Source organism: Montipora foliosa, chromosome 9 (genome assembly GCF_036669935.1).
Source record: "Montipora foliosa isolate CH-2021 chromosome 9, ASM3666993v2, whole genome shotgun sequence".
NCBI classification, from domain to species: domain Eukaryota; kingdom Metazoa; phylum Cnidaria; class Anthozoa; order Scleractinia; family Acroporidae; genus Montipora; species Montipora foliosa.
This window is the reverse complement of record NC_090877.1, coordinates 6,792,505-6,804,152: the sequence shown is the minus strand read 5'-3', so window position 1 is coordinate 6,804,152 and position 11,648 is coordinate 6,792,505. Positions and strand designations below refer to the sequence as shown.

General features: G+C 39.6%; 2 protein-coding genes across 2 annotated transcripts in view; one reads left to right on the top strand and one right to left on the bottom strand.

The window, feature by feature from the left end:
• The window catches only part of LOC137972018 (zinc finger ZZ-type and EF-hand domain-containing protein 1-like), a 77,930-nt gene extending 75,172 nt beyond the window's left edge, over positions 1-2,758 (top strand). The window contains exons 83-88 of the mRNA XM_068818821.1: positions 1-111; positions 482-564; positions 883-954; positions 1,617-1,733; positions 1,818-1,846; positions 2,262-2,758. The exon at positions 1-111 is cut by the window's left edge and continues 8 nt beyond it. Of these exons, the coding sequence (XP_068674922.1) occupies positions 1-111; positions 482-564; positions 883-954; positions 1,617-1,733; positions 1,818-1,846; positions 2,262-2,379 (530 nt within the window). The 3' untranslated portion in view covers positions 2,380-2,758. The remainder of the gene's footprint in view (positions 112-481; positions 565-882; positions 955-1,616; positions 1,734-1,817; positions 1,847-2,261) is intronic.
• A 145-nt stretch (positions 2,759-2,903) lies between these two features.
• On the bottom strand, positions 2,904-4,426 carry LOC137972019 (thiopurine S-methyltransferase-like). Its single transcript, XM_068818822.1, has one exon. It carries the CDS (start codon positions 4,311-4,313, stop codon positions 3,546-3,548), a length of 768 nt encoding a protein of 255 aa, XP_068674923.1. The 5' UTR covers positions 4,314-4,426; the 3' UTR covers positions 2,904-3,545.
• Positions 4,427-11,648: the final 7,222 nt, after the last annotated feature.

Below are 11,648 nucleotides of genomic sequence, written 5' to 3'. Positions count from 1 at the left end.
TGGACAGTGATGGATCGTGTTCAGCTCCAGTAGATGACAATGAAAGACCGGATCTGAGTTTGCTAAAACCTCTTTGGTCTCTGTATACCAGTATGCTGGAAAAAGAAGCAAGTTAGTAGTAATACTGAGAAACAAACGAAAGCCCCTCGCACAGTACCTTTTTAACTTGTCATTGACATTTTTTAACACAAACACTAGAACGTTGAGCAACTTTTTTATGTGGCAGTTGTGATCTCTGTCAATAAATGTGATAAACAATATCCAAATGAATGTCACGTGTCAGTTGTGAGTAACGCAGGCCATAAGCAAGTGATTGCGGATAAAATGTAACAGTAGCAACTTTTCACAAGTCGTCTTAACCTACAGGCTAAAGAACAATGAAGAGAACTTAACAGATCTCGGGTCCTTCAAGCCTTAAGGCGGGTGGGACAAAGTGAAACAAAGAACAATCTCTAAATTTTAATGTTTGTCTCCTTGCTAGATTCAACATCAGCTCCTACTCTTGTGTCACCAGTCCTGAGAGGACTAACAGAACTTTTCCTTGTGGTGGAAAATCTTGCTCAGGTCAGCACGTCAATTCTAATTGAATGTTTTGAGCAAATGAGCATGGTTAGGAGAGTTTGCCTTTCGGTGTCGCAGATAACATTTTTCTGTAAAAACGTTTACTCCTCCGCTCAACAAAAACCCCTAACCTTTAAACTGTCTTTACGTCAATGAAAAAGGTGTTAGGTCTGTTTGCTTAAATCAGCTCTCAAGGTCGGAGGTGGATTGTTTGGGGTTGGCAAGTAGTTCTGGGCGTTCTGCCGACACTATTTGCTTAATTTACCAATACGTATCACCCCCATCTTTTTTTCCGTTTTGAGTTAGTTTCTTGCCTTGTAGGACTGGGGTATGGCTGAGGAGCTTCTTGTTGGCTTTACAACCATTGAAAGCTTAAAGCGATGCTTCTCTCAGGTATGACATTCATGAACCTCTACTTTCACAATTTGTTGAGGTGACAAGTCAGTTAAAGAAATGTATATTTGAAGTGCGGGTTGAAGACGAAAGCCGGAGAGAAGTGCTCCTCGCATTTACCTGGACAAAGTAAGCAATTTATAGACACCCGGCGGCTTCAGCGGGATTCGAGTCCATGACCTCTGCGATGCAGAGGTTGAAGCCGTTTGAATTTTACAGGTATTGATGAGAGACAGTTGCTTATATTGTCCAGGTGAGTGCGAGGAACACTTCTCTCTTTCCGTCAACAATCTGCACTTCAAATATACATTTATTTCATTCGTCATGTCCTTTCACGGGAACACATGAGCCTAACAAATTGACCTGCTTCCAACTTGAGTGGCTTGATATAGCTGGCAGTGTGTTGGAGCAGCCGCACCCGCCCCCCCCCCTTCGCAGTGGTCATGGGTTCGAATCCCGTTGAAGGCTCATGAATTTTTCAGGTGTCTTTAAGACGCAATGGCTTTAAGTCCTGATAAGTGCACGTGCGAGGTTCACTTCTCTCTTTCGTACTGAATTAACTTGAGTTACAGCATTACTTTTGAGTCATTCGTCTTGACGTAAGGAAGTTTGGGAACTTGCAGCCTCCTTCGTAACGGGCATTTTTTTTTTCCTTTTCTCAGGCTGTTCAGAGGGTTGGCCTTATCGGTCTTGCTATTGGACAACCAAACAAAGCATCAGAAGCTCTAATAAAAGCTGCCGCGAATCTCGAGTCCAGTCGGAAAAAAGAAGACAAAAAGGTAGTTCATAGGTGTCACACAGTCGTGGAAATTTTAAAACTGGTCTATTTTTTAATAGTGATACCACTTTTTATTTATTCACAGGAAGAGACCAAACCAATTTCCTCAGTAAGGTGAGTCTTGCTTAGTCGCGCGCGCTACAGCATCACTTTTCTATAACCATGATACTTTGACGAATGTGTTTTTCTCAGCCTGACAATCTGACTTGTTTATGGGTTCCTGACAAGTAATGGAGTTCTGGTGCATCGTACTTATTTCTGAGAACTAGACTTGTTTTTTCCCTTGCGTCGATTCCGAAGGCTCCCAATTTCTTCTTTTGTTCCTATATTCATTTATTACTCATGAGTAAAACAGCCAATCAAATAGCCAAACTTGATGTATGTTGAAACTAGGAAAAGTAACTGGCCTCAAGTTACTGGATCCAAATTTTATCTAGTTTAAGGGGCTATGCCAAATTTCGAATGCCTGAGAAACATACACCCCAAAAATTCACGAGGCTAAGAGTATGTTCACTTGTTTGTCCTACAGAGTGTCAGATTTCGAGCTTCCTTTTGCAATTACTATTACTGCGGACGAAAACGAAGATGATACGACCGGGGACGGTACCAGCGATGACTCGGATGACAGCAGCTCGTCTTGGAGCTAACCACGTGATCTGGATTTGTCGCGTGATGTTGAAATTAAAGCCCTGATGACATCGCAATTGATTGTGTGGAAAAGAAGAGTGAACGCGTTGAAATGCATCAGATAAATAGTTTTACTCACTCCTTTGATTTTAAAATTATGTGATCTACGGTATGCTCTATTGTCATAACAGAATTAATTTTATCTGCCTTCTGTCAGGAGTATCTAACAGAAAAACAACCACATGCTGTATTCTTCGTTATTTTTTAAACGACAATCGCCATTTGTCCACGCTCTAACGATATTGTAGAAGAATTGAATTAATTAAAGCAGTTTTATTAAGCAGAAGAACTTAGCAGCATCATTTCTCGATGCTATAATTCAATAAATTTGAAAATGCTGTGGTTTTGAGGTGAAATTTTCCTTTACTTTCCGAAGAAAATGAAAATAAACATATTTTTCATGGTAGATTGTTTTGGGGGCTACAAAAAAACGAAAGAAATAGTGTCGACTAAGTATATTAACAAATCTGCCGTTTAATAAAGCATTTCCTGCGCCTTGAACAAGTTACGTTTAATGGTTCCGACTTTTGATTGGTTCATCGCATGTTAGGATTAGGGAGTTGGTCACACGTCGCCCAATTGCAAATTGTTTTTCTGATCCTGTGAACCGGCATTGCAAGGTGGAAGGTACATGCAATGTGTCCCAATTTTATCGGAAGATATAGATCCTTCCATTCCCTGAAGCATAAATTAGTCGCAGGAAACAGAAGAAACTGACAGGATATGGTCCAATGAGGGAACTTGCTTTTTGAAGCTTTAGTTGATCATTAACGTAGCTGTTAAAGCAGTGAGACCTCCTTATTATTACCTCGGTTAGTGGCCATGTGTACTGGGTTCCATTGCACGTAGGGTTGGCGTGACTGCGATGAATGCAAATCATGTGTTTTAACTGACTAAAAACGACTTCTTGTGCACCAGATGCGTGGTGGAAAATACTATAATTGACCGGATTTCTTAGCGTAATACCTAAAACTGGCGGTTTTTTATAAATATAAATAGGTTCAAATCCGAACAATTTACAAAGGAGTCACGCTGAAAACAATCATGCTTCGATAGAAGGCAAAGTTGATCTACAGACCTAAAACAACTAACTTGTAATTAAAGGTTCAAATTATTCTCAATATGTTCATTTGAAATCCATAAAGTAATAGTGCATCGACATGGCTAGATTTTGAACGTATTCATTGCAAGCCTCTCCAGTTTGCTCGTTTGACCCCGTCACATCACCTGGCATCTGATCTTTGCCGAGAAATCGAATCGCGCACCTTTCCCCAAATAGATCAATAAGACTTTTCTCCGAGACAAACTTAAACGATGTGGACATTTCTTCCAGGGATTCAGGAGCAAAAAATTCAAGAAAGTATCGACCGTTGGGTTTAAGGCAGGCCAGCGTGATATCTCTGTACTGCTTTATGCGTTCTTCATTCATCATGTTAATGGCTGTCATAGATCCACGATCCCAGATGCAATCGAACTTGCCTCCGGCAACTTCCGCTGAGAAATCAAAGATACTGCATTCATAAAGCGATATATCTTTTTCTCGGGCCTTGAAAACGGTTCCTTGCGTTTCCGAGTTCAATGATCCGTTCACTGAAACTTGTTTCTCACTGTAAGTAAGTTTGTTGTCGCTGAAGAATAGTTCTATTCCTTTTCGAACCAGTTCCACCCCGACTACAGAGTGTCCCTGATCGGCCAGCCAAATCATATCCAAAGATTTCCCACATAACGGGACAAGAATTCGAAGATTATTTCTTCCGTCAGTGAATTCATGGTGGTGTTTGATAAGCATGGCGTTAACTTCGTTTGTGTGGAATTCGGGGTCGTCAGTCTTCCAATCCTGCTCCCATGTTTCTTTGCTTTCAAAATCGAATGTGGACAATTCTTCGAGATCCATCTGTTCGTTAAAGATTTACGTTGCAGGATACATCCAACCAACGAATTAGTCTGATAAGTCGGAACGAAATTACCGCGGAACAACCCCGTGGAAAGTAGGGACTGTGGTGTTTTGACGTCTCTTTGTAAATTCTAATTTATTTTTTACCCTTATTGTTATTTAAATAATCCTAGGGTGGTTCAATTTGCATGATCAAAACAAATTGCTCGAGCGTGATCACGAAGAAAGCGCTGTCAAAACAATGGATCAAGGAAAGAGAAAAGAAATATCGTGATAAATTTTGAAGTTTCTGCAAACTGCTCATTGGGAATCAGGCTGTTACTAGCCTCCCCTTCCCCCACCCCTTCTCCCCGCTCTTTGGGCCGCTACGCAAGCCCGGCTGTTACAAATTAAATGTAGAGCATTGTTGAGTCAGAGTTAGTAGCTACTAAATTAAATGTGTAGCATTGTTGAGTCAGACTTACTAACTCTGGTTGAGTACACCCTGCAAGCAGAGTCTCTCAAAAACTCACCAGAGGGCGAGCAAGAGAAGCAATGTAGAAATAGGCTAGTTTCGAATTGTGCAGCAACAAAAGAACAGCGTCGAGATTCGGGGGAATAATTAGCATTTTGTTATGTACCCTTGTACAAATTATTCCACTAAATCTCGACTCTGTTCTTTTGTTCTGTTCTTTCGAAACTAGCCTTTTGTGTTAAGGACGTTCGCGCGAAAATTTTCTAACATTGATTTTTCTGCAAATTTTACCATTGAAAGATGATGAGTTAGTGATGTCAGAAATGTAAAAAAAATGGGGGTCACCGACTTCATTTTGGAGAGAACTTGCCCGGAAGAACACCCTAAATCTGAAAAAATCCGGCTTCTTTAGCGAATAAGGCCACAGTGTCTGTAAGCCGAAAAATATTGCAATTACATCTTTGAAGTGAAATGTTCTCTACCAAACTTCGTTTAAGTGGACCCATCAAGTGAATTTAGTTTACTGTTGAGGTTCCTTAAAGAACAAGTTCATAGTTTCATGCGCCTTGCACCCGCAAGATGGCATTTTTGTTCATTTTTGGACAACGTGGAGATAATTGTAAATAAAATCTGTTTCTGAAAAGAAAAGTAGGGGTCAAGTAGTAAAACCGGTTTAGGCAGCGCGCGCATCATATTTTTGACAATTGAGCCTTCAGTATGGAAATCAATATGGCGTCTAGGAGTGCAACAGCTTGCGCATATTCATCTAGACGCTCCGTGAGCGTACACTGGGTTGCCTGAGGTACGTGTTACGCAAAAACAGAAGGCACTGAGTTGGGTGGTATTGAACTACAGTGTTCCAGTTAAATTTGTCAAGTTGGGGGTCATTAAGGGGTCACCCAGACGTCGTGCCAGCAGAGGCCCTTTGGTTCACACGTTAATTATTTTGTAATGTCCTGTCCCATTTTGAGGTCTTATTTTTTTAAGCTTTGGTATTAAATTCAGTATAAAGATAACGAAACCCGCTCTTGAGTAAAACTCACTCGTTTCTTCTTAAAATAGTCTGCAAAAAACTAACTGCGAATTACTCTGACGGACGTTTACCTGCATGTCATGCGTGTCTTGCAGTTGCACTAAGCAAAAGTTTATTGCACACACTAAGGAAGGACTGAAGATGTTGTTTCCGTTTCATAATTCCTTCTCTTTTCGGTCTAATCTGATGCCAGGTCAAAAAATTGTTTGGCTTTACGTTTTCACCAAAAGGTACTGTAAAATCCGGGAATTAACAGTAAAAGACAAGCCAAAAGACAGATGAAAAAAATAACAAAGTTTTTATATATACTCTGAATCGAATTCTCATCGAAAGATTAATGACCATCGATCGTAAAAACACGAAAATTTCTGCAATTTCTGACGTCTATGAATCAAGGGGATGGTCATGATGTTCTGTCAAAAGGAAGAAATTGATCAGTTGCAAAAATAGTGGAGTCACTTCACCTTCTTGGGGCGTTATTAATTTCCCTATTATTTCTCACACTGCAGCCCCCCTCCCCCCCTTATCAATGTTGCTAGCAAGACAGAAAAATGTTGGAAACTTAAGCAGCCAACATTGAAAGGGGAAGAGGGGAGAGGAAATGGGAAAGGTTTAAATTCTAGATACGACGGCCATTGGAAGCTAGAATAGGTGGTTTTTAATGAAAGTGTCTCAACAATTTTGCAACTTGTTGTAGGCAACCATAAAGGTGCACGTGATCACCTTGTGTCAACTGAATGAACTACGGAAAGAATTTTAATCATTCGTCGTTTTTAGGGTAAAACAACGTTCTTTTTAGCCGAGAAACTTCCGTCTTTGGTTTCTTAATTTTGTTGTAAAGTAACTGCAGAATACCCTGCCACTCGAACAAAGTTCTGCGTAGCCGGCTACGCGGTACACAGAAACTATTAAATTCAAGTTGAAGTATGTAATTTATTCAAGTAACAATAAATTGCCAATTGAAAATGGCTATCTTAGAAGCTCGGTACGCGGTACGGGGAAGATACTCAATTCAAGATGGAAGGCTACCTTAGAAGCCGGTTACGCGGTACGCAGTGAGATAATCAATTCGAGCGCTTAGGCTTAATCTGTAAACGAGTGCAGGAGGCCTTCATTGTAGGGTTCCTGGCACTCACCTGGACGATCGTACTTTACTTAATTATGATTCCATTTTACAGTTGTGTGCTTAGTTACCTGGTCTATGGATAAAAGCTCAGGACTGCAGTGAACCATATCAGTTCAAAAAACATTTCAATTTGTTGTGCTCAGCAAAGCGACATCACGTTAAACACAGTCATAATCCACGCCATAAGAAAAACTCCTTTAATTGCTTCCAAAGACTTTAAAAATGTTGCTCCTGGGTAATCAGTAACACTTGTTAAGATCTGCTTTTCCCGCATAGTCAGTAAACCGCGCACCCTTCACATAAGAACCATTTCGGGCTGAAATTTCGAAGTAGGTGATTAATTTCCAAAGTAATATAAAGTCAATCTGTTTTATTTTCTTGTAAATAACTGACAATACAGTACTCTGTAATACTGTACAGTAGAGTGAAATACAGTCTGTAACTAAAAGTGTACAATAAACAATAACATGTGCATAACTTAGCACTATTTTGTATGATTTATGTGCGTTTTGATGTTTGCGCTCTACTATACTCCATGTAACTAGCATGAAAATGTGTAAATAATTTAATATACAAGGTCACGCCCACCAATACAAGTACTTTTTTGTTACATTAAGGAGGCTCCCTACAATAAAATTTAGCCTATACCATTAAACTTTAGACGGCCACAGTTCCTATATGCAGGCACCTACAGCTTTGAAACTTTAACCACATACTCAGTAGAGAAAGTTTGAAGTTTGTAAAAATTTAGTTGAGATGGCGTTCTAGGTTACCAGGGCAACGAAACAGTGACGTCATGGTTTTTGATTAGCAGCAATTTTACGCTTTATTCGATCTAAACTTTTGAAATGATACGCAGGGTACTAATCCTGAGGTGTTTGTCTAACGTTTGACGAAGTTTGAAGAAAATCGTAAAGGCCGATTTTAAGTTATTCGAGAGAGAAGTTTTTACACCTAAAATACTTAATTTGCCGTTATTCTTACAATAACTTTCAAAAGAAGCGCTGTTTTAATATATAGAAGAATCGCTTGTCATGCAAGTCTTCAAGAGGTATCAAGCTAGCTCTCCGTGAAATTTCATGATATAAACTGCTTTTGATGGCCGTTGACAAACTTAAACGGAAAGCATTATATTTCGCGTAATTTCGTCAAACTTCGTTCCCAGAACGTCTGGCGGTCTAGCTGAAAAACTGGTCGATGAATTTTTTTTAAAATCCTGTATTCTGTAATAAAGCATATTTCCAAATAACTTGCCACGCGCCGACAGAATTGAAGTTTTTAAGACACTGAAAAAAAATCCAAAGTTCGGTATATTCTTTGAATCTCCGCTCACGTTTCTACACTCTCTTTGTGTACACCACTCGAGCTGGCTCTTCCACATTCCAGCATGCAAAACTGGTTCCACTAATGAGTCCCAAGTATCACTTTGGTCACCCTCGCGTGGTAACGCGTCGTGTTGGAAAATCACTTTTCACTTGTTTAGCCTGAAAAATGTTGCGTTTGAAAGCTTCAGCCTTTCTCTTCTTGCTTTCTCCTCGGAAAACCATTTTTTTCTTCCAACACGACGCGTTACCAAAGTGATACTTGGGACTCATTAGTGGAACCAGTTTTGCATGCTGGAATGTGGAAGAGCCAGCTCGAGTGGTGTAAACAAAGAGAGTGTAGAAACGTGAGCGGAGATTCAAAGAATATACCGAACTTTGGGATTTTTTTTCAGTGTCTTAAAAACTTCAATTCTGTCGGCGCGTGGCAAGTTATTTGGAAATATGCTTAATTACAGAATACAGGATTTTAAAAAAAATTCATCGACCAGTTTTTCAGCTAGACCGCCAGACGTTCTGGGAACGAAGTTTGACGAAATTACGCAAAATATAATGCTTTCCGTTGAAGTTTGTCAACGGCCATCAAAAGCAGTTTATATCATGAAATTTCACGGAGAGCTAGCTTGATACCTCTTAAAGACTTGCATGACAAGCGATTCTTCTATATATTAAAAACAGCGCTTCTTTTGAAAGTTATTGTAAGAGTAACGGCAAATTGAGTATTTTAGGCGTAAAAACTTCTCTCTCGAATACCTTAAAATCGGCTTTTACGATCTTCTTCAAACTTTGTCAAACGTTAGACAAACACCTCAGGATTAATACCTTGCGTATCATTTCAAAAGTTTAGATCGAATAAAGCGTAAAATTGCTGCTAATCAAAAATCATGACGTCACTGTTTCGTTGCCCTGGTAACCTAGAACGCCATCACAACTAAATTTTTACAAACTTTAAACTTCCTCTAGTACTTGGTTAAGGTTTCAAAGCTGTAGGTGGTTGCATATAAGAACTGTGGCCGTCTAAAGTTTAATGGTATAGGCTAAATTTTTTGTAGGGAGCCTCCTTAAGAACCGTTTTAAGAACCTAGATAGCCTGATTTCAAGTTAAGCACCATTTATATAAGAACCTGTTCAGGCTGACCTGAAAAAATCTAGCTTCTTATACGCGGGGTTTTACCGTACTTTAAAAATTCACTGCCACTTCTACTACTGCTACTACTGCTACAACTGCTACTGCTACTACTACTACTACTAGTACTGCTGTTGCTACTACTACTACTACTACTACTTCTACTACTACTACTGCTGCTGCTGCAATTGCTACTATTCAGTACTACTACTACTACTACTTTAGAATTTTCTACTTCCTCAAATCCCATAATACTCCTTGTTCACTCCCCATCATTTTGCATAGGCATTGTTTTCGATTTCTCTTGGGACATCTTCCTTTATTTCTTTTATAAATCATCATTTTTCCTTTTCGAATAAGTAATATGTGAAAAATGTTGTATCTCCAAATGTTCTTCAGTACAAACCGAATGTTTTCGACATTAAGTGATCATCAGGGCCCGGTTGTTCACAAGCCGATTAACGTTAATTCCAGATTAAGAATTAACCAAGGAGTTTATTTCTCTACTCCCAAATGCTGTTCAACGTTGATATTCGGCAAAACTTGACATTAGAAGGAGTCATCAATCCTAAAAAAACAAAAATGAGCACAAGAAAATTTCGCAAAAAGTTGAAAACAAGAAATAAACGTTTACGCTAATCCTGGATTAAGTTAATCGGCTTTCGAACAACCGGGCCCAGGGTATTAGCCTACCATCCACTAGACCCATATTTATATCATTTAGGTAATTCCGGAATTCGGGAAGGATTGTCGCGAAGGTAATGAGCAGGTTCAGAGTAATTAGAAGTTTTGGAATATTCGTCACCACACGTACGCAGTGCGTGCCTACTTTTTTAATACTGTTAAATCGGGTAACTTTCAAAATGAAGTTTCTCAACAAAGCAACCTGTAGTCATAGAATTGCGAGTTACCAAGTTCACATCAAGCAAAAACTCCTGACGTTAACATTTCGAAGTACTGTAACAATAAAGCACAAAGGAACAGAATACATCAGCGTGAAATGAATTACAGGATACCATAATGAAAATGTGACAGGTTTTCAACTTGATTCCTTCCTTTCATAATAATATAAAATTAAAAAATTACTCGATTCTGATTGGCTGAGAGCAGTGCAGTTCAAGTGTAACAGTCGAAAAGTGTGATACCAGTGCAAATTACACATCGAAATTCTGGATTATGATTGGCTAATAAACAATAGGGTTTGGTCAGAACCAATCAAATTTTTTGTTTTGAAATCAAGCGTGCCCCCTGGATGGCGCAATTTATGGCGCAATTCTTTCATGATTGCCTGATACGCGTGCGTTTTTGTCTGCTTAACCATCTCGAATTTTTTCAGGTATATTATTAATAAGTAATCACCACATGATTTTTCTCGTGCAATTTGGAATAAATCAGCACTTGTAAATTGTTTTCAAAGACTACAAATTGCACTCGCCTTACGGGCATGCGCAATTTTGGTCGTCTTTGATAAAATTTGCTCGTGCTTATTTATTCCAGAAAGAAAAGCAACATATTATCAAAGTCTTGATGAACAATAACTATCCCTTGCAATTTAACAGTGTTAAATCTGGTAACTCCATAATATGTTTGTTTGCGAGAGCACAAGATTGTACAATGACGCCTTTCGATGAATGTGGCGCAAACTAAACCGAACCAGACCGTACAATGCTGGCCTGTGAGAGTTTAATAAACTCCTGTTTGTGCAACCTGCACTTGAAACGCAAGCCGTCTGTAGCAAAACTGGCTTGCGTGTTCTGAAGAGGAAAATTAATTCCCCGTTTGAAACGTCAGAGACCTGTAGGAGAAAAATCGGGTTTTCACAAGGCACAGGACATAGCTGCCATACAAACAAAAAAGACTTCCCTTTTGAACGGAAAAATAAAACTTTCGCTCAAATGATCGACCACGAAGAACCCCAGAAAATATTTCCACTGAATCAGACAAAGGAGAGCGGAAACTGGAGCATAACCTTTCAGTAAACCACGTGATAGCTTCTCGGTTCTTTCGTGTAGCCGTACCCTCACTCCGTTTTTCTTTCGGGGAGAGGGTACGGCTACACTTAGGCTATCGCATACAAACAAATCAGTCGATGGCATAGTGCGGCTTTCACACTTTTTGAAAGCCACACAAAAATCATTTGAATCCAATTTGAACCCAATTTCCCCCACCACTACCCCTGCAAAGGTCGAATTCCCCATCTTACCAATCGAATTCCCCACTTCCCGGGCCCAGAAAATAGTCAAATGCCCGGGGTTTGACCGGGGTTTGGGGGGG